The sequence below is a fragment of the Mauremys mutica genome, chromosome 17, assembly GCF_020497125.1.
Source record: "Mauremys mutica isolate MM-2020 ecotype Southern chromosome 17, ASM2049712v1, whole genome shotgun sequence".
Classification (NCBI taxonomy): Eukaryota; Metazoa; Chordata; order Testudines; family Geoemydidae; genus Mauremys; species Mauremys mutica.
The window spans coordinates 15,098,977-15,123,449 of record NC_059088.1 but is presented as its reverse complement, the minus strand read 5'-3'; the positions used below and the strand labels follow the sequence as shown (position 1 = coordinate 15,123,449).

The following is a 24,473-nucleotide window of genomic DNA, read 5'->3' as shown; positions in this document are numbered from 1 at the left end:
ATGTCTCAGCTGGAGGAAGAGAGCAGATGCAGACAAGAAAGTGACAGAGGCTGGTACATCCGGTCCTGGTGCAAAGGAGGCAATGAGCCACAGGGGTGTTTCACACTGTTTATTACAGGAATCTGTTTCCTGGGGAAGGGGCAGTGGCAGCTGTGGCTTGCTTCTAGCAGGCGATGGAGGCTCGGTTGCTGGAATTCTCGCTTATCGTGCCCCGGATCCAGTCGGTGAATCTGCAGACTTTGGTGTAGACGCCCGGCTTGCCTTTTGGCGCGCAAACCTGTGATCCCCATGAGACGATGCCCTGGAGTTTCCCGTTGCAGACCAGTGGGCCGCCGGAGTCACCCTGCACGGGGAGTGGGGGGAAAGGGGGATGAGGAAGTAGGGAGAGACAGAGAAACCATTTCCATGGTCATGCTAAGACCACTGAGCTTGCCTCATCAGTAGATCTCAAAGAACTTTACAAAGGAGATCGGGATCCATTAGTGATCCGGTTGAGACGCATTTCCAATTCCGATGGAAAATTATCAAGAGGTGACCTAGGGGGTTTGCTCTCATTTGAGGGGTCCTCCTTCCCCACACTGTCCTCAGCACTGCCCCTCCCTTACCTGGCAGGAATCCACACCTCCTTCCCTCACACCAGCACACAGCATGTTTTCGGTGAGGGCGCCGGGGTAAGATTTATCGCAGTCCGCGTTGTGCTCGATGTAGACTTTCCCACATTGCAGAATGTTGGGGTACTGCACTGGAACAAAAAGTCCCCAGAAGTTCACTGATGAGTTAAAGGGTGAGAGAAAACGCTTTCGCCCATCTAGACGCAAAGCAGCATCTGTGTCTCAGTCACCACTCAGCACTTTGGTTCCAAGAGGAGCTCCATCTGAGAAAGAATTGGGGCTGTGTGATAAATTCTAACTTATGGGAGCAGAATCTTTCCCTGGGAATTTCAGAGAGGCCTAGGTGAGTTAGGTGCACAAAATCCCAGCCTTGGTGGGTAGAGTTGGCGGAAAAAGGGGAAGAAGGAGAGTGGGGATTGCAACATTGTTTCCAAATGTTTTTTTCCACAGTTGTGTCACTGAAAATAAAAAATGCATCAAACGTTTGAAATTTGGAAATCATGTCAAAATTTGGAAATCTTGCCAACTTTTTGAAATCTGGGGAGCGCATCAACATTTGGAAATTTGGATTCTTGCTGGAATTTCAAAATTTGGAAGCTTGTTGAGATTTTGAAACGTGAAATCTTGGTGAAATTTGGCAAGCATGTCGAAAGATCAAAACTGCCTTGCAAATCTCATTGAAATACTGAAATCTGGTAGTCACATTGAAAAACTGAAATTTGGAAATCTTGTCAAAATTTTGAAATTTGCAAATCTCATCAGAATTTCTAAACGTTCAAAATTTGACCAGTCAGTTGAAAAGTAAATGGGAAATGGTCACAAAAATTGTAGATACATGGCAGTGAATATTAGGTAGGGAGGAACTCAGACTGGAAAAATGTTGGCTTTGAAATGAAGGGACAAACACAGAAACATCTGATTTGTTACTGTCACAGAATTCAAAGTGCCTCAGAAAGTATCTGTATCCATCCATTCTTATACACATTCATCTGTCTTTACGCGCACCTATCATCCATCCATCTCTCTTCATACACATCCATCCATCCACCCTCATCCACACCCATCCATCTCTCTTCAGACACTTCCATCCATCCATCATGATGCACATCTATCTATCTATCTATCTTGGCCAGGAACACCTATCTAATAGTGTGTCTACCCAGTGCATGACTGCTGTAGTATGTCAGAGGAGCTCCAGAGAGGTCTGAAAGGCCATTGCAAGAGTGTTCAAAGAACTCTCACTGCAGAACATCTGCGATGCTCGCCCTCATTCCTGCAGGACCCCATATTCCCTCCACCTCCCTTCCGCCCCGCCAGCGCCCCATTGCAGATTGCTCCTGTACCTTTAGGGGTCTGGGTCGTGCCCCATCCGGACACCAGGCATTCCGTGTTGGGTTCAGGGCATCTGTCAGGCAGGCCGATGGTTTTGACGTAGTTGTTGAGGTTGGCGGCGTTCTGCAGCTTCAGCAGCATGATATCGTAGTCGTGCGAGGTGAGGTTGTAGTTGGGGTGAGGGAAGGATTGGGTTGATTTGATGCACTGCTCTGTCCCCTCGCTAGTCTTCAGGCTGTACTCCCCCAGGCGAATGGAGATGGGGCTGCAGCAGGGACATGGCACAGGGAGCAAGATAAAAATAGCTGCACCCTCACCTGGGACCTCCCCTCTTCCCACCTTTCCTCCTTCTACAGCTGGGGGCTCTCTCCTGGGTAGCAGTGACTCTGAAAAAGATTTGGGGGGTCATGGTGGGTAATTGGTGGCACACGAGCTGTGGCCCAAACAGCTAATGCGATCCTGGGAGGCATAAACAGGGGAACTTTGAGTAGGGGCACAGAGGTTATTTTACCTCTATTTGGCCCTGGTGTGACCATAGCTGGAATTCTGTGTCCTCAATTCAAGAAGGATTTTGATCATTTGGAGAAGGTTCAGAGAAGAGCCAGGAGAATGATTAAAGGATTAGAAAACCTGTCTTATAGTGACAGACTCCAGGAGCTCAATCTAGTTAGTTTAACAAAGAGAAGGTTAAGGTGTGACTTGATCCCAGTGTATAAATACCTAGATATGGAACAAATATTTAATTACAGGCTCTTCAATCTAGCAGAGGAAGGTCTAACACAATCCACTAGCTGGAAGCTGAAGCTAAACAAATTCAGATGTTAAATAAAGCACAAATTTTGAATGGTGAGAGTAATTAACCAGTGGAACAATTTACCAAGGGGTCTGGTGGTGGATTTGTCATCATTGGGAATTTTTAAATCAAGACTGGAGGTGAGACTAGATGATCACAATTGTCTCTTCTGGCCTTGGGAAATATGATTCTGTGAATCTAAACTGCTCGGAATATGGTGATACTTTTTGCAAGAATTTAAATAAAGAACAACCCAACCAAACATTTTTCCCGCCTCTTTTCGTAGAAATTTCCACTTGAAAATTTTTGGATGAAAACTTGAATTTTTTTGTTTAAATTTGAAAACTATTTTCAGTTAAAAATGTTCTTTGAATATCAACTCTGCTAAAAAAAAGTTGACTTTTTAATACCGTTTTTGATCTTTCCCACACTGTTTTTCAGAAACATTTTTGGTAAAATGCTTCACTTTTTGAAAGTGTTTTTAGTAAAAAAATCCATTTTTGTGTCACTAATTTCAGAGAAAAAAATTGTTTTAAAAGAAACTTTTGGGGTAAAAATTGTGATGTTTTTAAATACCTTTGGTGTGTGTGTGGGGGGGGAGGAGGAGGGGGAATCTGTTTTCCGAAAAATGCTTTTAGTACAAATTTTGAAACCCATTTTTGGTGAAAAAGAGTTGCAAAAACAATTTACAGGGTGTTTTGGTTTCAAATACCCTTTTGGTTAAAAAATATAAATCATTTTTTGAAAACTGTTTTTGATTAAAAAGTCTGTCTTTGAAAACCATTTTCTGTCCAAAAAAAATAATTTTTGAGAACCATTTTTGGTACAAGTGTATGGTTTTTGTTCAAAAACTGAGAACTTTAGCTGCAAATGAGACTGCTTAAAAATTCAGTATGATAAAAAGTCGTTTTTCCACCTAAAATTACTTTTCAACTGAAAAACGGTGGCCATATCTACAGCTGTCAAGCCACAAGAGCTAGTAATCCCATAACTCTTCACAATGGGAGACTAGTGCATAGCACATACTGAATAACACACGTCTGTAATGCTGTGTGTGAAACGCACAACAAAGGACTAACACAAGCACCTCCATTTTAGTAAAGAAGATGGCTGGCCTAAAGGTTATGTACGACTATGCTGCTCTAGGGGGAGCTAAATTCCACTCCCTCCTTTGGCAAGTCATTTAAATTCTCTGTGCCTTAGTTTCCCCATCTCTACACTGCCCTAGTTCTGAGGGCTGTTGGAAAGATAAATACAATGACTGTGATACCACAGTGCTGGGGGCCATGTAAGGAGTTTAAAGTGATCAACAAAGAGCCGTGTTTAAAGCTTCACTTCTTCCCAGCTCAGGGATTTTTTTTTTTTGCTGTTCATCCAACTCTATTAATTATAATTATGCTTAATGGAATATGGGAATATAATTATTATTATTATCATTATATAATTATAATATATATACTATTCCAAACATCGCACACGCATGAACACAGCTCCCTGTGAGAAAGTGAAGCAAATGACATTAACCGCAGATGAGGAAACCGAGGAAGAGATTGATTACAGTCTGAAGTCAATTGCACAGCAAGGACAATGAGCTGTGAATTTCATCTCAGCCCCCATAAGAGAATCTCCCCCATGAGATTCTTCCAGGCTCCCAACAATATCTTCTCATCCTAGAAGAGCCAATCTAGTATGCTGCTTTTGTGCATTTTTTTCTGGAGTCCCTGGCTGGGTTTATACTACCATTAGGGCAGGTTAAAAATGCATATTTTTGAGGGAGTATTGGATTTCTGGCTCAATACAATTTTTCACACAAATTTCCCACTGAAAATGCCAATTTTTGTCAAAAAAAATGCCCCAAACCGTTAAAAATTTGGCCACATATAGATAGATAGATAGTTTTATTCTGAAATGGCACCACTGCACCTCATAAGAGTTATAGCATGGGAACCTTGTGTCCTCCCCTCCATCCCCATTCTCCTCTACTTTCCAGGGTCTCCAGCTGGACTACAGCAGAGCAACATTTAACCCTGAAAGCAGGTTGCATCATGGACGATGCAGACCAACCAGGGAACCCGGCCTATAGAAGAGAATGGAAGCGCAATGCAACCCAACTACACCTCCTGTGATACACTGTGGCTGTGTGATGTTAACACTTGTCAGCTCACCCTATGCTAGAGGAGACACTGTAGTGCATCATGGGAGATATAATCCGACCAGGAAATCCAGCCTATAGAGGAGATATAGGGGTTACGGTGGACGAAAAGCTGAATATGAGTCAACAGTGTGCCCTTGTTGCCAAGAAGGCTAATGGCATTTTGGGTTGTATAAGTAGGGGCATTTCCACCAGATCGAGGGATGTGATCATTCCCCTCTACTCAGCACTGGTGAGACCTCGTTTGGAGTACTGTGTCCAGTTTTGGGCCCCACACTACAAGAAGGATTTGGATAAATTGGAGAGAGTCCAGCGGAGGGCAACAAAAATGATTAGGGGGCTGGAGCACATGACTTATGAGGAGAGGCTGAGGGAACTGGGATTGTTTAGTCTGCAGAAGAGAAGAATGAGGGGGGATTTGATAGCTGCTTTCAACTACCTGAAAGGGGGTTCCAAAGAGGATGGATCTAGACTGTTCTCAGTGGTAGAAGATGACAGAACAAGGAGTAATGGTCTCAAGTTGCAGAGGGGGAGGTTTAGGCTGGATATTAGGAAAAACTTTTTCACTAGTAGGGTGGTGAAGAACTGGAATGGGTTACCTAGGGAGGTAGTGGAATCTCCTTCCTTAGAGGTTTTTAAGGTCAGGCTTGACAAAGCCCTGGCTGGGATGATTTAGTTGGGTTTGGTCCTGCTTTGAGCAGGGGGTTGGACTAGATGACCTCCTGAGGTCCCTTCCAACCCTGAGATTCTATGATTCTATGAGAATACAAGTGGAGAGGTGTGAGACACCCAGACAACATCTCCCATAAGGCACTGCGGTGACTTTCCATATTGAAATATTTCAGATCTTAGATTTTTTGTTAAAAAGCCCTCAAAATTTCCTGTGGAAAATGTGCACAAAGATGATTTTTTCCCCTCCATTTTCACTGGAGGGGAAAAAAAAATCATTTTCTCACCAGCCCCAGCTGTACACACCTCTCCAGAGGGAGGGGAAGGGCGGATGAGCCAGGCTCCCTTTGCAAAGTCTCCTAATCCTCTGTCTTTCCACGCAGGATGCTTTTAAGCAGAGACGCCAGCAGCTCGTTGTGACTGGGTGGTGATTGCAACCAGAGGCAGGTCGCAAAGCCGCCGAGTGAGATTTATCATCCCAAGCAATCTGGTGACTAAGGCCTACTCTTCCTGAGCAAAGCTGTAAATAATTACTGACCTGATTTGAGTGAGGGTTAAACCAGTTTCAGTGTGTCCACATTGTGGGGAGCAGGGTGTCCCACCAGTTCATCTACACAGGGCGACCAGACAGCAAATGTGAAAAATCAGGACGGGGGTTGGGGGTAATAGGAGCCTATATAAGAAAAAGACCCCAAAATCGGGACTGTCCCTATACAATCGGGACATCTGGTCACCCTACATCTACACCAGTGGTGCCCAAACCTTTCCTCTCACGTCCCCCTGACCAGTAACTGGTGTTCATGGCCTCCAGGCCGGGAGCAGCGTCATGGCCAGGCTGGGGGCTGCGGCCAGGAGCAGAGCCGCTATGATAAATGAAGGGGCGGGGGGCAACCAGCCAGCCAGTAGCTATACAATCCCTCTTAGTAGCTGTTTTCTAATTGCTCTACGTGTAAAGGGTGAAAAAGTCTCACTGCTCTGCAGAGGTAAACGGAAGTGAGTGTACCTGGAGCCAATGAGAAGGCTAGAACTTTTTATAATTGAAAAAAAGACACCCCCCCCTTTGTCTGTCTGTTGTTGTTCTCCCGGGGGAGAGGCAGACAGGGCAGAGCGATGTTGTAAGAAGCTTGGGGCCCGGTATGAAAAATCCTCGGTATCATACCTAGAAACTACTCATTTGAAACCCCAGATATGTAAGTAGATCAGGAAATGTCTAGGGAGACGTGATTAGGTTTAACTCTTTTTATTTTTTTATGGCTTGTGGACGCCTCTGTGCTAAACCCAGGTGCTTTTGTTTTGCCTGTAACCTTTAAGCGGGACCTCAAGAAAGCGATGCTTGGTGCTTAATCCTTGTAGTTGCTCTTTTAAAATCTAGCAAATGCCTGAGTTTCCAAATGTATTTTCTTTCTTTTTTTAAAAATAAAATTTACCTTTTTAAAGAACAGGATTGGATTTCTGTGTCTTAAGAGGTTGTGCACATGTTGTTTAGTTAGCTGGTGAAAACAGCTGATTTCCTTTTTTTTGGTCTTTCTCAGCTCTTCCCCGGTGTGTGTGTGTGTGTGTGTGTGTGTGTGTGTGTGTGTGTGTGAACGGGCTTGAGGGCACCTCACAGGAAGGGATTCCCAAGTGCTCTTTCCTGGGCTCTCCAAGGGGGTCTGCACTTGGGGTGGTGGCAGCATTTACCAATCCAGGGTCAGAGAAAAGCTGTACCCTTGGGAGTTTAATACCAGCCTGGAGTGGCCAGTGTTCATTTTTAGAATCCTTGCGGGCCCCACTTCCTGCACTCGGAGTGCCAGAGTGAGGAATTAGCCTTGACAGCTGCGGTAGGGTTGCCAACTTTCTATCTGCAGAAAACCAAACAACCTTGCCCCACCCCCTGTCTTGCCCCCTTCTTCGAGGCCCCCCCGTCCATTCCCCCACCCCCATTGCTTGCTTTCCCCACCCTCACTCACTTGTGTGTTTTCACCAGGCTGGGGCAGGGGTGCAGGAGGGGGTGAAGGTTCTGGCTGCGGGTGCGGGCTCTGGGGTGAGGCAGAGGATGAGGGGTTCGGAGGGTGGGATGATGCTTCGGGCTGGAGCAGGGAGTTGGGGTGTGGGAGGGAGGGAGGGCCCCGGCTCCGACTGGGGGTGCGGGTTCTGAGGTGGGGCCAGAAATGAGGGGTTCAGAGTGTGGGAGGAGGTTCTGTGCTGGGGCAGTGGGTTGAAGTGTGGGAGGGGCTGAAGCCTCCGGCTGGGGGTGCGGCCAGGGATGAGGGGTTTGGGATTCAGGAGGAGACTGGTCTGGAGCTGAGGGGTTCGGAGTACAGGAGGGGGCTCATGGGTGGGGCAGGGAGTTTGAGTGCAGGAGGGGGTGCAGGGTGAGGGCTCTAGGGTGGGGCCAGTGTTAAGCGGCTTGGGGTGCAGAAGAGGGCTCCGGGCTGGGGGGTGGATCCAAGGGTTCGGAGTGTGGGAGGGGCTTCAGGGGTGTGGCAGGGGGTTCTGAGCTGGGGCAGCGGGTTGAGGCGCAGGAAGAAGTTTGAGGTGCAGGCAGGCGGTGCTCACTTCAGGCTCACCTCACCCGGAAGTGGCCGGTATGTCCCTCTGGCTCCTAGGTAGAGGTGAGGTCAGGGAGGCTCCACGCGCTGCTCCCTGAGCGCCCGCTCTGCAGCTTTCATTGGCTGGGAACCGTGGCCAATGGGAGCTGCGGAGGCGGCGTCTGTGGGCGGGGGGCAGTGCGCAGAGCCCCATGGCCACCCCTGCGCTTAGGAGCCAGAGAGATATGCTGGCCACTTCCGGGAGCCGCCTCAGGTCAGCGCCGCCCAGAGCCCATGCCCCAACCCCCTCCCGTGCCCCAGCCTGCCTGGAGCCAACCGGACTTTTAACAGTCTGGTCAGCAATGCCGACTGGAGCCGCCAGGGTCCCTTTTCGACTGGGCGTTCCGGTCAAAAACAGGATGCCTGGCAACCCTAAGCCACGGCCAGGTGCAGAGGCCAAGAGCAGTGGCCAGAGGGCTGGTGGCTGAGAGCAGGGGCTGGGAGTGGGGGCCGGTGGCCAAGCAGAAGCTCAGAGTGGGGGCCAAGGGCTGGGCTGCAGCTGGAAGCAGGGCCACAGCCAGGGCCGTGGGCTCAGAATGGAGCCAGGGCCACAGCTCAGAGGGGCTGGGGGCATGGGCCTCGCTATGCCCCCCCGGATGTTCCTCCACGCCCCATCCCACAGTTTGGGGACCACCGTTCTAGATGGACCTAAGAACAGTTGAGTTAAAACCAGGGCAGCTTTTCCAGAAGCAGGGCTGCCCAGAGGATTCAGGGGGCCTGGCGTCTTTGGCGGCGAGGGGCCCTCGCTTCGGCGGTAATTCGGCAGCGGGGGGTCCTTCCGCTCCGGGACCCGCTGCCGAAGTGGCCCGAAGACCCGTGGCGGGGGCCCCCCACCACCGAATTACCGCCGAAGACCTGGCACTCCGGGGGCCCAGACCCCACGAGAGTTTTCCGGGGCCCCTGGGACGAGTGAAGGACCCTGCTCCAGGGGCCCCAAAAAACTGTTGTGGGGGCCCCTGAGGGGCCCGGGGCCTGGGGCAAATTGCCCCACTTCCCCCCCCCCCTTTAAAGATTCTAAACTTTAACCTCCTCGGCAAATCCGCTTGGGCTTGTGCTGTGTCTTGCTGCAGTGCATCTTTTCTATAATCAAATAAATTAGAGCCAGCTCAGATCAGCTCCAGGACATCTGGCAAAGGGGAAACAAGGTGGAATTCCTCACATGCAATATGCGTAGGCTTGGGAGGATATGATTTTTATTAATCAGTGGCGACTGCACGGCACACACATGAACCGTGGGGAAAATATTTCTATGGATGATGATCAAAATATAGCGAAAGGCAAAGTAAGAAAAGTGCGGCTCGAGCCCTTTGGTTTTCAGGCTCTTTGCTTTGTCCGGATCGCCAGGCGATGCCGGCAATTTGTGTTTTAACGGCTACAGAGCTTTAACTTTTTGACTCCCCACGTCTACTACCGTTAAATAATCATCTGATTCCTCCCCGTTGTCTGCCCCCCGCAATGACGAAAATTTAAATAACTAAGAACAGGGGGAAAAAGATGCTGGAAACGTATCATTTTGCACAGCTGTGAAAATTTAAAATAATAAAAAAAAACGTACAAAGAAGCATCAATATTGCCCTTCAAAATGATCAAAAAATAAAAGCCAAATTCTGCCAAGCCCAAAGTTGCAGGAGGGTAGGCTGGCTGGACCATGGATCTGATATGGGTTGAAGGCTGGGAGATACCTGGCCGGGTGGTCCCCTGTGTCTGAAATGGGGTGAGGAGATGGGGGACGCTGGGCTAACAAACAAACAACAAAACACCGCCCACAATATATGTATTCTGATGTTATCGTTTTCCTTACCTTATCCTCACGCAGCCCAAGCTGGACTACAGGGGTGGGAATTGGGAAGCGCTCCAACGTGTCCCAGGTTGTGTCACTGGCATATTAAATCTTTGAACTGGCAGAACAAAAACCGGCCAGGTGGCAATCCTAGAAGTCGGGGGAGGGAATACACCAGGCTAGATGGACCATGTGTCTAAGCTAGATTCATAGAGGTATAGATTCCAAGGCCAGAATGGTTCATTGTGATCATCTAGTCTGACTCCCTGCAGAGCTCAGGCCAGAGACCTGCCCCAAAACTAATTCCCAAAGCAGATCTTTTAGAAAAACACCCAGTGTTGATTTAAAATCTTTCAGTGATTGAGAACCCACCATGACCCTTGGTAAATTGTTCCCATGGTTAATTATGCCATCTTTTCTGTCTGAATTTGCCTAGCTTCAGCTTTCAGCCGCTGGGTGGTGTTAGACCTACCTCGCGAGACTGACGAGCCCATTTGAGCAGGGGGTTGGACTAGATGACCTGAGGTCCTGAGGTCCCTTCCAACCCTGAGATTCTATGATTCTATGATTAGCAAATATTCGTTCCGCATGTAGGTGCTTATAGATGGGGATCACGTCACCCTTCTCTTTGTTAAGCTTTGTTAAGGCAGATGAAATTCAGTGTTGATAAATGCAAAGCAATGCACACTGGAAAAATAATCCCAACCGCCCATGTACAATGAAGGGATCTAAATTAGCTGTTACCACTCAAGAAAGAGATCTTGGAGTCAGTGTGATAGTTCTCTGAAAACACCCGCTCAGTGTGCAGTGGCAGTCAAAAAAGCAAACAGAATGTTGGGAATCATTAAGAAAGGGATAGATAATAAGACAGAAAATCTCATATTGTCGCTATATAAATCCATGGTACACCCACACATTGAACACTGCGTGCAGATGTGGTCGCCCCATCTCAAAAATGATACATGGGAATTGGAAAGGTTCAGAAAAGGGCAACAAAAATGATTAGGAGAATGGAACAGCTTCCGTATGAGGAGAGATTAATAAAACTGGGACTTTTCAGCTTGGAAAAGAGACGATTAAGGGGGGATATGACAGAGGTCTATAAGATCATGACTGTTGTGGAGAAAGTAAATAAGGAAATGTTATTTACTCCTTCTCATAACACAAGAACTAGGGGTCACCCAATGAAATGAACAGGCAGCAGGTTTAAAACAAACAAAAGGAAGTATTTCTTCACACAACGCATAGTCAACCTGTGGAACTCTTTGCCAGAGGATGTTGTGAAGGCCAAGACTATAACAGGGTTTAAAAAAGAACTTGATCAGTTCCCAGAGGACTGGTCCATCATTGGCTATTAGCTGGGATGGGCAGGGATGGTGTCCTTAGCCTCTGTTTGCTAGAAGCTGGGAATGGGCAATGGGATGGATCACTTGACGATTCCCTGTTCTGTTCATTCTCTCTGGGGTACCTGGCACTAGCCACTGTCAGAGGACAGGATACTGGGTTAGATGGACCTTTGGTCTGACCCAGTGTGGCCGTTCTTATGCTGTAATATACGGAGCTCCTGGAGTCTCTCACTCGAAGGCAGATTTTCTAACCTTTAATCATTCTCATGTCTCTTCTCTGAACCTTCTCTGTTCTGGGGTGGGGGACACCCACTTCGACGAGCCTCTGTATTTGATCTGGGGTGAGGGACACTGGGCTAGACAGATCCATGGGTCTGACCTGACGTGGGAGGGGAGACTGGGCAAGATGGGTCCATGGGTTTGATTCAGGAGGGCAGGGAAGGGTGGTGGATACCAGTCTGCATCCAGGGCAGCAAGGAGTGAGTGAGGATCCTGGCCTGGACTGATCCATTGTTCCATCTCTAACAAGTCCTGTGTTGCTCTTATATACTCCTCACATACACCTCGTTGCCCTGATACCATTGGCCGGCATTCACCGTCCTCGGGCGCTCTTTGTCAGTAACGCTCATGCCAGTTGGCATAGACATGCAGGTGTGAAAATCCAGTTGGGTACACAAGGCCTTTAATTGTTTCCCAGATGCCACCGGGGGCAGACTATGGAGATGGCATTCATTCAGAAGAAAAGGCCTAATTCCATGTTTAATGATGGGCCGAGGTATAAAATCAGACATTCAGATTTTGGGTTTCCTCCAATTTTTCGCCACTTAAGGCCACAGGGTGAGTGGGATCTAGGAGTTTTGTGGACACTCCCTCCCCCACTCACATCCACATTTTTTTCCTTTTCTTTGTTTCCTTTTTCCCTTTTCTCCATCAGGGCTGGTCCAAATTTTTCATTGGAAACTCGTTTTTTGGTGGAAAATTGTTTTTTTGACAATGCAAAATTTACTGTGAAAAGTGTCTGCTTTCTGGGAGAATTTAGACATTGCATCAAAAAGAGAACGCCCCAAAACCAGCATGTTGTATCTAAAAATGGCAAAACTTCAGTTTGGAAATACTGCCTCAGTGCCTCATGGGAACTGCAGTTTAGTCGCGCATGCCACTGTTTTCCTTTATGGGCTGGGCTTCCCATCGGGACTACATCTCCCATGCTGCACTACGGCAACTAACAAGTCACGGTGCATCATGAGAGATGTAGTATTTTTCAAGCACTGAAAACAGAAGGCACTTAACTCCCAATCTCCTTGCCCCCACCCATTCCATCCAGCACAAGGATCGGTGATTAAATAGATCACATTGACACTGAAGTGATCCAATTAGATGAATAAAGGACAAGGGACATTTGCTGACCTGATTGTGCTGTGTGCTGCACAGACCCCAGCTGAGATGAGGACATCACCCCATGAGTTATACCCACAGTTATACTCTGCAGCCACCAGGGCGAGACATTTACCTTCGTTTTAATGAAAGCTATGAACCTGCAGAATCTATAGATGTCGTGTCGGCTGCCGGCCAAACATAGTCCAGAGGCCACATCTGACCTTCCTGCACCACATCTGGCTTTGCTTCCCCAGGGGCTCATGCTTCAAGATCTAAGTTTCCCATTACAAACAGCTTCCCCGCTGCCAGTGATAATCGCATGATTTTTTTCTGCCAATCTCAGAATTTTTGAATCAATCTTGTGGGGTTTTTTTATGTCAAACTAATTTTTGGATTCCTATCTCACAACTTTTTTTCTGCCAGTCTCATGATTTTTTTTTTTAATCACAGTTTCATAATTTTAACCCCAGGTCATTATAATCTCATGATTTTTTCCTGCCAGTTCGGTAATTTTTAAAGCAATCTCCTGATGTTATGCCAATCTCATGATTTTTAAATCAGTCTTGTGGTTTTCTGATGCTTATCTCATTTCTTGGCTAAAAAGCCAGTCTCAGGGCTTTTTATGCCAACCTGGTGCTTTTTCTCAGGGCTTTGAGGTGATGACACCGCTGGCTTTGAGTGAGGCAGACATCTGAAAGCAAGGGACAATCTTTTCCCTGCCTGCATTTGTGCCATACCAACCCTCTGGATTTCCAGCCCTTCCTGCCGGAGGCTACAGAGAGACACCTACACAGGGTGGTTCTGTCTGCGTCTCACGCCCCCACTCAGCATCACCTTTGTGGAATTCAAGGGAGTGAAGGCGGTTTTGAAATCGTCAGCTGTGTGGGTAATGGCAGATCCAAGCGTTGAGCCACGGAGCAGAGATTTGCTGGGGAAGGAAGAGAGGTGCTGGGGGCCTGGCCCCATTGACTCCAATGGAGCTACGGCCCATTGACCCCAGCTGGGATCTGGCCCCATTGACTCCAATGGAGCTACGGCCCATTGACCCCAGCTGGGATCTGGCCCATTGACTCCAATGGAGCTACGGCCCATTGACCCCAGCTGGGATCTGGCCCCATTGACCCCAATGGAGCTACGGCCCATTGACCCCAGCTGGGATCTGGCCCCATTGACTCCAATGGAGCTACGGCCCATTGACCCCAGCTGGGATCTGGCCCCATTGACTCCAATGGAGCTACGGCCCATTGACCCCAGCTGGGATCTGGCCCCATTGACTCCAATGGAGCTACGGCCCATTGACCCCAGCTGGGATCTGGCCCCATTGACTCCAATGGAGCTGCGGCCAATTGACACCAGGTGGGGATCTTGCCCCATTGTGTTAATGGCCTAGAGGCAGGGGGAAATGTCAGGTGGACATCGTCCTTGGAGGCTACTGTGCTAACTTAATGGTGTTTAAAAGAGCCCTGAGTCCAGGGAGCTGAGACCACGGGAATTAGACAGCAAGGCAGAAGCAATTTGGGAGCGGGGCAGACAGCAAATTAGACAGAGATTTGCAGTTGATAGGACTGCAACCGAAAATACATGCAAAAGGTCATTGCTACTCTGGGCTGCATACTTACTGCAGATTGTTCATGTTATTACTGATTACAGGTACACCAGGTGCTGCACAAAGACACACCGAGACGCTGCACGGCTCTGTTCCGCTCTGGGCAGCACGTCTGGGGCGAGGTGCTGAGCCTCAGCTCCCTCAAGGTATTTCAGTGCTTAACTCCCGCCCAGCGAGGCACTGAGGCCAAGAGACGCAGGGCGTTCCAGCCAAGAGGCCGGGAAATGATCTAGAAGGCAGAGGAACTGATTTCGGAGGGAAAGGCAAAGGCTGGGCGGGGCTAAGGTAGTTAGGGTGCATCTACGCCACGATAAAAGACCCATGGCATGGCTGGCCCAGGGCTTGGGCCGAGGGGCTACAAAATTGCAGTGTAGAGGCGTGGGCTCGGGATGGAGCCCAGGCTCCGAGACCCCAAGAAAAGGAGGGTCTCAGAACCCGGATCCAAACATCCCCACTGCAGTTCTTAGCCTTGCAGACCAAATCAGCTGAGACTCGGCACTGTGGGTTTTGTGTCGTCTGTTTCGATGGGTATAAGTTTTTGGGCATCCTTCGGAAATCCTGCCTCGTTAGCTGTGAGGACTATTCTCCCTGTTGCACAGATAGGGAAACTGAGGCAGACGGAGGCTAAGTGACTTGCCCAAAGTCATCCAGGAAGTCTGTGGCAGAGCAAGGCCTCGAACGCAGCTCTCCCCAAGTCTAGGCCAGGGGCCTAACCACAGGGCCACCCTTCCAGTCCACTCTCCACGCTCCAGTCTGGCTAAGTGCTGTCCATAAGATTATAGACTCACCCTCTGGATAGCTGCCCAGTCTTGTGATAGGTGCTGGGATTGCTACATTCCTGGCGCCTTCAGTCATGTCAGGACAAGGTAAACGTAGCTTTTGTTGGGGAAAACAGCAGCCGCCGCCTTCCCCTAAGCTCAGTGTCGCAGCCCCCGCTCTCCTCTGAATAGAACCCTGGAGTCCTGACTCCCAGTCCCCCCCGTTCTAACCACTAGACCCAGCTCCCCTCCCAGAGCCAGGGATAGAAGCCAGGAGACCCGGCTTCCAGTCCTCTAACCACTAAGCCCCACTCTCCTCCCGGAGCTGGGGACAGAACCCAGGAATCCTGACTTTCAGCACCTGTCCCAGTGTAAGCCCTCTCCAGTGTTACTAGTAAAAAGCGACAGAGTCCTGTGGCACCTTATAGTCTAGCAGACGTATTGGAGCATAAGCTGAGTGTTGCCAGTGGTACTATACATAGCCTCCCCCGGTCCATTTAATTTGTCATTCATTATTAGGCTTGGAAGGACTCGATTTTCATTGCTAAATGTCAGTAAACCGCAATTTCACGGCCCACACACACAAACCGATGAAAGAACATTTCCACTGACAATAATCGAAATGGACAGAGGGGCAAAATTGAAAAAAGATGCTGCTTGAGAACTAATTAGAGTTTTGATTTCAAGATATTTACTCTGTAGGTTTCGACGTGTGATGTTGCCCATTTGTGTTTTAACTTTTTGAATTTCCAGGTCTAGTGTCATTAAATAATTATTGTCTTAAGCCCCTGCTGTCCGATTCCCCCCCAGAACTGTGAAAATTTTAATAGATTTAAATGGGAAAAAAAAGGCTTCAACCCCACAATTTTGTGAAATGTTGTAAATTGAAATCTATACAACTTACCATGGGTCATGGTGGATTCTCCATCACTGCTAACTTTTAAATCAAGAGCGGATGCGTTTCTAGGAATTATTTTGGGGCCGTTCTCTGGCCTGTGCCACAGGAGGGCAGACCAGGTGATCCCTTCTGGTCTTGGAATCTATGAATTAATTCCTCAAAAGGTTCACTTTAGTTTGGTGATTTACCAACGCAAAAGAGCTCCCGGCTGTGGGCCTAATTCACTGGCCGCACAGTGCTAACTTTGCCTAGAATAGAAGAAGCGTCACAAAGAGAAAATGTTCTGGACAAATGTTTTTTGGACCGTGAATAATTTACTTGCTGAAAAATGGCGTTTTGGTTGCCCTTAAATTATTGGTGACTTGAACACAAAGTCAATGAATAGATTTGGCCCAAGACTTTTTTTAGGGGGGGGGAGGCTTAGGTGCCATTCTGCAAATGGAGAGAAAGGCATAAAGGGGACATTGCATATGTAATATTTTTGTTTGATGTCATTCCTTTCTAGAGCTGAGCAAATCGTTTGCAACACGTCATTTTTCTGACACACATGGGCAGCGCGTATCTTAGGCTGAGCAAAGCTGGGCCCCCCCAAACAGCCCTGCGTGGCCCCGCCCTGAGAAACCCCCCTTCCCACTTGCTGCTTCCCCCTTGGCCTCAGCCCAGGCAGGCTGCTCCTCTTCCGGGAAGAGTCCTGGGGCTGGGGCTGGGGCCAGGGAAGCCGGCCCGTAGCTGGGAGCTGGGGTGGCTGGGGCTGCCCAGTGCTGGGGTCCCCCTGGGCACTGGGGCCGGGGCTCGGGGCTGCATTGCTGATACTGCAGGGCTGGGGGCACTGTGGCCACCTGCCCTGGGATGGGGGAGGGCTGGGGGCATTGGGGCTGGAGGTTCTGGGGGCCATGGGTCTCACCCGGCGCTCCAGGGCTGGGGGCTGCGTGCTGCCCGCCTGCCTGGCACTCTGGGGCTGGAGGCGTTTGGGTGGCCCGGGCAGGGCCGGCTCTAGGTTTTATGCCGCCCCAAGCAAAAAATTTTTTGGCTGCCCCCCCCACCCCAGTCCTGGGCTCTCTCTCCCCCCCCCCACCCGCACCCCCTGCCACCCCAGCTCTGGGCTCTCTCTTCCCCCCCACCTGCACTACCTGCCACCCCAGTCCTGGGCTCTCTCTTTCCCCACCCCACCCGACTCCCTACCACCCCTGCCCTGGGCTCTCTCTTCCCCCCCACCTGCACTACCTGCCACCCCAGCTCTGGGCTCTCTCCCCCCCCCCACCCGACTCCCTGCCACCCCAGCTCTGGGCTCTCTCTTCCCCCCCCCACTCGCACCCCCTGCCACCCCAGCTCTGGGCTCTCTCTCCCCCTCCCCACCCGACTCCCTGCCACCCCAGTCCTGGGCTCTCTCTTTCCCCACCCCACCCGACTCCCTGCCACCCCAGCTCTGGGCTCTCTCTCCCCCTCCCCCCCGCACCCCCTGCCACCCCAGCTCTGGGCTCTCTCTTCCCCCCCCACCCGCACCCCCTGCCACCCCAGCTCTGGGCTCTCTCTCCCCCTCCACCTGCACCCCCTGCCACCCCAGCTCTGGGCTCTCTCTTCCCCCCCCACCCGCACCCCCTGCCACCCCAGTCCTGGGCTCTCTCTCCCCCTCCCCACCCGACTCCCTGCCACCCCAGCTCTGGGCTCTCTCTTCCCCCCCACCCGCACCCCCTGCCACCCCAGCTCTGGGCTCTCTCTTCCCCCCCACCCGCACCCCCTGCCACCCCAGCTCTGGGCTCTCTCTCCCCACCCCACTCACACCCCCTGCCACCCCAGCTCTGGGCTCTCTCTCCCCCTCACCCGCACCCCCTGCCACCCCAGCTCTGGGCTCTCTCTCCCCCCCCCACTCGCACCCCCTGCCACCCCAGTCCTGGGCTCTCTCTTCCCCCCCACCCGCACCCCCTGCCACCCCAGCTCTGGGCTCTCTCTTCCCCCCCCCCCGCACCCCCTTCCACCCCAGTCCTGGGCTCTCTCTACCCCCCCCTCCCGCACCCCCTGCCACCCCAGCTCTGGGCTCTCTCTCCCCACCCCACTCGCACCCCCTGCCACCCCTGCCCTGGGCTCTCTCTCCCCACCCCTCTCGCACCCCCTGCCACCCCTGCCCTGGGCTCTCTCTCCCCACCCCACTCGCACCCCCTGCCATCCCAGCTCTGGGCTCTCTCTCCCCACCCCACTCGCACCCCCTGCCACCCCTGCCCTGGGCTCTCTCTTCCCCCCCCACTCGCACCCCCTGCCACCCCAGCTCTGGGCTCTCTCTCCCCACCCCACTCGCACCCCCTGCTGCCCAGGGCCGCCGAGAGCGGGTTCGGGCCCCGGTGAAAAATTTTTTCAGGCCCCCCAGCAAGGGCGGAGCGGCTAAACAGGGCCACCAGAAGCAAAAAAAAAAAAAAAAAGTCCGGAATGCCGCCCTTGAAAATGTGCCGCCCCAAGCACGTGCTTGGTTTGCTGGTGCCTAGAGCCGGCCCTGGGCCTGGGGCCAGGGGAGGGGGAAGGAGGGGCTCTGGACTTTGGCGGGGGAAGGGGGGGCAGTCCTCGAGCAGAAGGGGTGGACTGGGCCGAGGGCTCGCCTCCCCAAGCCTCTGGTTCACCCACTGACATATTGCATCTGTCTTTCCCCCTTGAACTGAGTACAAAACACTGCAAGTATAGACAAGCTTCTCCACAAGGAGAAATTCTCCCAGTTGCCAACCTGAAGCACTCAAAAATCACGAGTCAGGCCCCCAAATCATTAGAAGAGCTGGGCAAAGAATGGATTTTTCACTCACTGGCAATTCTGAAACCCCCCCCCCCCAAATTATTTTGGGTTGAACTGAAAATGAATTTTTTCTAAATTTTCAGAGAATCCAAAAGCTGAAAAAATAATCGCAGGCCAAACAATGTTTCGTTTGTCCTGAAACTAAATATTTCATTTCAATCTTTTTGTGACATATTTAATTTAAAAAAAAATCCTGCAGGAAATTTCTAAACAAAAAAGTCCTTTCGAATTGAAAAATTAAAACGTGTCATTTCAAAAATGTCAGAATGCAATATTTTGATTTTTTTTCTGAATTTTTATATTTTAGGATTTTTTCCCCTGAAATCAACATGAATTAATTAAATTAATTAAATCTGCTTTTTTAGATGAAAAATATCTGCATTGTTCACCAAAATAAAAAAAAAAGGTTTTAGTCAAAAGAATTGTCCAAGTCTAGTCAAAAGATTGGCTTAAAAATCATCAGTTATTTTGAAATAAAAGATTTAAGGTTTTTTTTGTTTGTGTTCTGTTTTTGGAGCAATTTGGATTCTTTTTGCTGCTGCACTCATGAAGACTAGAAACTTCTGAAAAATGAAAACTGAGATTCTCTTGTCTCCACCAATGGAAGCCTTAGGAAAAAAGATCAAATATTGTGAGACTCGGGATAAACCCTCTTCTTTTTCCTGAACAGTTCATGATGCGTGCTCCTAATGGATGCATTATTGGTTGGTTAAAATAGGAGACGTGATTTAACTCTCATCCCTGATTGGTAATATACAATAAATCATTCCATCAGAAGCAGATGTCGCATGGTCTATTGTTTCTAGCCATAATGTTGCAAACTGTGAATGCTGGCTGATAACTTCAAAGCCATTTAATGCATTGGGATGCCCAATTCCCAGTCAAATAAATGGGAACCGGGCATCAAAACCCAGTGGCTGGCTTTCAAATCCCAGCCTAACTCCAGATCGTCATTACTATACTATGGTATAGTAAAGGGCTTACATGTTGGGGAAATCAGGGTTGCTAATATGCTAGAAATGACATTTATCGTGACTGGATATTTTTCAGCCAGACCATTTTTTCTGGTGAAAAATCCAGATTTGGCAACACTATTTTACCAATTCGTGTCGGTTTCCAAATGGTTCATTTAAAACCAAAATATGAAAAAACCCAAAATGTTTCATGTCGACAGTTGAAAATTTTGATTATTTTGGTTCAAAATTTCCCTTCATTTGATTTTGAAAAAACATTAAAAAACGCTCAGTATCAAAATGAAATCTTCCGTTTCAGGCCGAACAAAACATTCCATCCCGCCCGAAACAAAAAAGTGTTGTTATACTTTTCGATTTGTTGTACATTGTGAAAAATGTGAACCCCAAACCATTTCCCCCTGATTTTTCAGCAGTGCCAGTGGACCGAAAAATAGATTCTTTGCACAGCATCGAAATGGATATCGAGGGAGAAATTTCCCTTCTGCTTCCAGAACTGCCAACCCCACACATTCCAAAGTCATGAGTCCAGCCCCTCAAAATCACAAGATTGGCTTAAAAATCAGGAAATTACTTGCAATTTTTTAAAACTACAGACCAAATACAGCAAGAAGCGCAGATTTTTATTATTTGTTTAAATTTACCACCTGGTTTCAGACTCTTTCGATTTCTCAAATTTTCCAGCTTTTCTCCCCAACTAGGAAGGTGGAAACTTACTTTTCTTGTTACAATGGAAGCCGAGATACTCTCATAGTCACTGGACTCCAGGGGCTGGGACTTGGAGAAAAGCACCACTAACTACTGGGGGACTAGTGGTAAAATAGCAACGCTGGGCCAGATCCCGCAGCTGGTGGCAATTGGTTGTAACCCCACTGGAGCAAATTTATGCCATTTGAGGATCTAGGTCACATTTCCAAGTACCCTTTACAGATCAGAGCCCCATTGTGCTGAGCATTGCACAGACCCAGAGACAGACAGTCCCTGCCCCAGCTGAGTTTGGGGCCCTGCTGTGCTGGGCTCTGCCCAGACGCAGCCAGGGACAGTCCCTGCCCCGGGTGGGATCGGGGCCCTGTCGTGCTGGGCGCTGCCCAGATACAGCCAGAGAGGCCCTGCCTGGAAGCTCTTACACTCCACAAAACCAAGGCCCCGCCAGAGAGCAGGAGGAGGTGAAACATGTTCTGAATCTCACACCTCCCACATCCACCAGCACAGCTAGTTGGGGTCCTTACACAGCTCCCATCGCCATAGCGTCTAGGCCTCTTTCCCCTCACCAGCCCCCTGTGAAGCAGGGCAGGGCTGTTATCCCCATTGTCCGGATGGGGGAAACTGAGGCGCAGGCCGGCTCAGTGAGCTGCCCAAGGGAAGTCAGCATCGAGCAGGGAATGGAAGCTGGGTGTCCTGAGTGCCTGGCTCGTGTCCTAACCGACACCCCCCCCCGCATCCCCTCCCTGCGTCCCCCCTCCCGGCCCTGGGTTCCTTACCGCGCGGTGTCGCAGTGGGCAGCCGTCAGCACCCAGCTGGGGTCGATCAACACCCCCCCACAGCGCACGGTGTTGGGGGAGCCCATCAGGGCCACCTGGTAGGCCTGCTGGTGCCGGCCACAGGACTGTCCCCCGATGATCCGCTCGTCCTCAGCAGCCACTAAAGTGTGTGTGTGTGGGGGGGGGAAATGTCAGTGTCCGAACTAGGGTTGCCGACTGTCTAATTGCATCAACCTAAACACCCTTGCCCCGCCCCTGTCCCACCCCTTCCCCAAGGCCCTGCCCCTGCCCCGCCCTTCCTCGGAGGCCCAGCCCCCCTCCCTACGTTGCTGGCTGTCCCCAACCCTCACTCACTGTCACCGGGCTGGGGCAGGGGATTGGGGTGCGGGCTCTGGGTTGGGGAGTGGGGCTGAGAGGTTCGGCGCATGGGCTGATCCTGGGGCAGGGGGTTGGGGTGCAGGAGGGGGCTCCAGGCTGACCCTGGGGCAGGAGATTGGGGTGTGGGAGGGCGTTTGAGGGCAGGAGGGGGGTCAGGGCTGGGGCAGGGGGTTGGGCTGCAGGAGGCGGTGAGGGGTGTAGACTCCAGCTGGACGGCGCTTACCATGGGTGGCTCCCGGTAGCGGTGGCATGTCTGACAGCATCTCCTAGGCTCGGGGCGGCCAGGCGGCTCTGCGCACTGCTCCTGCCTGCAGGCATCACCCCCGCAGCTCCCATTGGCCGTGGTTCCCTGTTCCAGGCCAATGGGAACTACGGAGTCAGCGCTCGGGGCGGGTGCAGCGCGTGGAGACCCCCTGTCCGCGCCTTCTCCTAGGAGCCACTGCCGAGCCAGGCAGGGGCCTCTGGGGCTGGGCTGGGACCTGGAATGCTGCAGGGGGACAGGGCAGAGGGATGGGGGGAGCTGGGATCATGGGGGATCTATGGGGGAGTGCAGGGGTCTCACCCCTTGTTTGAAGATGTACAGACATGTAGACCATATTAAACGGTTGGTGGAGGCTCCTGCTCATGGCAGAGTAGGCTCGAGTGCAGGGGATGTGGGGAGCACAGGGGGTGGCATAGGGGAGTAAGTGGGGTGGGGAGCACGGGAGTGGGCTGAGGGAGTACGTGGGGTGGGGAGCACTGGGTATGGGGTGGGGCAGTATGTAGGGTGGGGTGGGGCAGGGGAGTATGTAGGGTGGGGATCACAGTGGGTGGGGGCAGGGGAGAACATGGGGTGGGGAGCACAGGGGTGGGGCAGGGGAGTATGCGGGGTGGGGAGCACAGGGGTGGGGCAGGGGAGTACGTGGCATGGGGAGCACGGGTGGTGGAGCGGGGGAGAAAATGGGGTGGGGGTGGGATAGTATATGGGGTGGGGAGCACAGGGGGAGGGGTGGAAGAGTATGCGGGGTGGGGAGCACATGGGGTGGGGGTGGGGGAGTATGTGGGGTGGGGAGCACAGGGTGGGGGCAGGGGAGTACGTGGCATGGGGAGCACGGGTGGTGGAGCGGGGGAGTACATGGGGTGGGGGTGGGGGAGTATGCGGGGTGGGGAGCACAGGGGTGGGGCAGGGGAGTACGTGCCATGGGGAGCACGGGTGGTGGAGCGGGGGAGTACATGGGGTGGGGGTGGGATAGTATATGGGGTGGGGAGCACAGGGGGAGGGGTGGGAGAGTATGCGGGGTGGGGAGCACAGGGGTGGGGGCAGGGGAGTACGTGACATGGGGAGCACAGGTGGTGGAGCGGGGGAGTGCATGGGGTGGGGGTGGGGGAGTATATGGGGTGGGGAGCACAGGGGTGGGGGCAGGGGACTACGTGGGGTAGGGAGCACAGGGTGGGGGCAGGGGAGTAGGTGGCATGGGGAGCACGGGTGGTGGAGCGGGGGAGTACATGGGGTGGGGGTGGGGGAGTATGTGGGGTGGGGAGCACAGGGGGAGGGGTGGGAGAGTATGTGGGGTGGGGAGCCCAGGCGTGGGGCAGGGGAGTACATTGGGGATGCACAAACATTCTTCCTGAGCCATTAACTGTCCTTGCCCAGCCATCCCCTCATGTCTGACACCCCCCATGTCCCTCCCCGAGAGCCAGCCCCCGAGCTGTCCCTCCGAGCTCCGCTCTGCCAGCGCCCAGGGTCACCCAACGGGTGCTCGGTGATGCTGGGGCTCCTGCCTTGCCTCACAGGCGGACAGACACCCTGGCATACACGTACGCACGCAGGCACACACGCAGTAACCCAGGCACGGTAACACACACATGCACATACAGTAACGCACACACATACTCGCAGTAACACACACATAAACAGTGACACATGCACACATACAGCAACACACACATACACAGTAATGGATAAACACATGCATGCACAGACACAGTAACACACACATGGATATACAGTAAAACACACACACACACAGAGTAATGCACATACATATACTCTAACATACACACACAGTAACACGCAGTAATGCACACACACAGAGTAACACACACACAATAACACACACATATACAGTAATGGACAAACACATGCATGCACACACACAGGAACACACTTGGTAACACACACATGCATATACAGTAACACACACACAGTATCACACACTCAGTAACACACACAGAGTTACACACACATACTGTAACACACGCACACATGGTAACACACACATGCATGTGCACATGCCCCCACACTCATGTACACATGTAACATGTACACACACACATATACACAGCCCTGTGGCTAGACACACAGACACAGAAACACACATGCACACACACACACAATTACTTGACTCATGTATACGCACATATGCACACACAGACACACACATCCCTGCACACGCTGACACACACACTCATACACAGACACTTACACACTTGCCTGTGCCATATACAGACACACACGCACACCCTCACGCACACAGACATTCACACAGTCACCCACACTCACAGGCGCACGCCCACACCCGCAAACGCACAGCTGCCCCCCCGCACACACACAGACGCACACTCACCCCCAGCCCCCTTTCACCTGAAGCCAGCAGCAGCATCGCCGCAGCCAGCAGGACCATGTTTCAGGCGGGCGCGCGGGCGGCTCGGCGGCCTGGCCTCCTGGCTGCACGGGGCTGGGCGGCGAGGAGCCGATGGTTTATTAGCAGGGAAATTCATCACCCTTAAATCCCCGCCGGCCCCGCCTTCCCTTGGCACCTGGCCAGGAAGAGCTGAAGTTTCTGTGGCAGGGAACACGCCCTCCCGGTGGGTGCCTTGCCCCAGAGGCAGAGCAGAAACTGCCCTCGCTTTCCCCGGCCTTCCTGGGCCCCCCGATCCGTGACTCAGAGACCACTGGGGTGGGCGCCACGAGGCTCGGACACAGGGCTGGCCTT

At 51.4% G+C, this 24,473-nt stretch overlaps 1 protein-coding gene across 1 annotated transcript; it reads right to left on the bottom strand.

Moving 5' to 3' along the window:
- Positions 1 to 145: 145 nt before the first annotated feature.
- LOC123351655 (trypsin-like) lies at positions 146 to 24,245 on the bottom strand. Its single transcript, XM_044991154.1, has 5 exons — positions 24,122 to 24,245; positions 21,121 to 21,280; positions 1,955 to 2,208; positions 606 to 742; positions 146 to 343 (listed from the first exon to the last, which is right to left on the bottom strand). The coding sequence occupies exons 1-5, from the start codon at positions 24,159 to 24,161 to the stop codon at positions 164 to 166; spliced, it is 771 nt and encodes a 256-aa protein (XP_044847089.1). The 5' UTR covers positions 24,162 to 24,245; the 3' UTR covers positions 146 to 163.
- Positions 24,246 to 24,473: the final 228 nt, after the last annotated feature.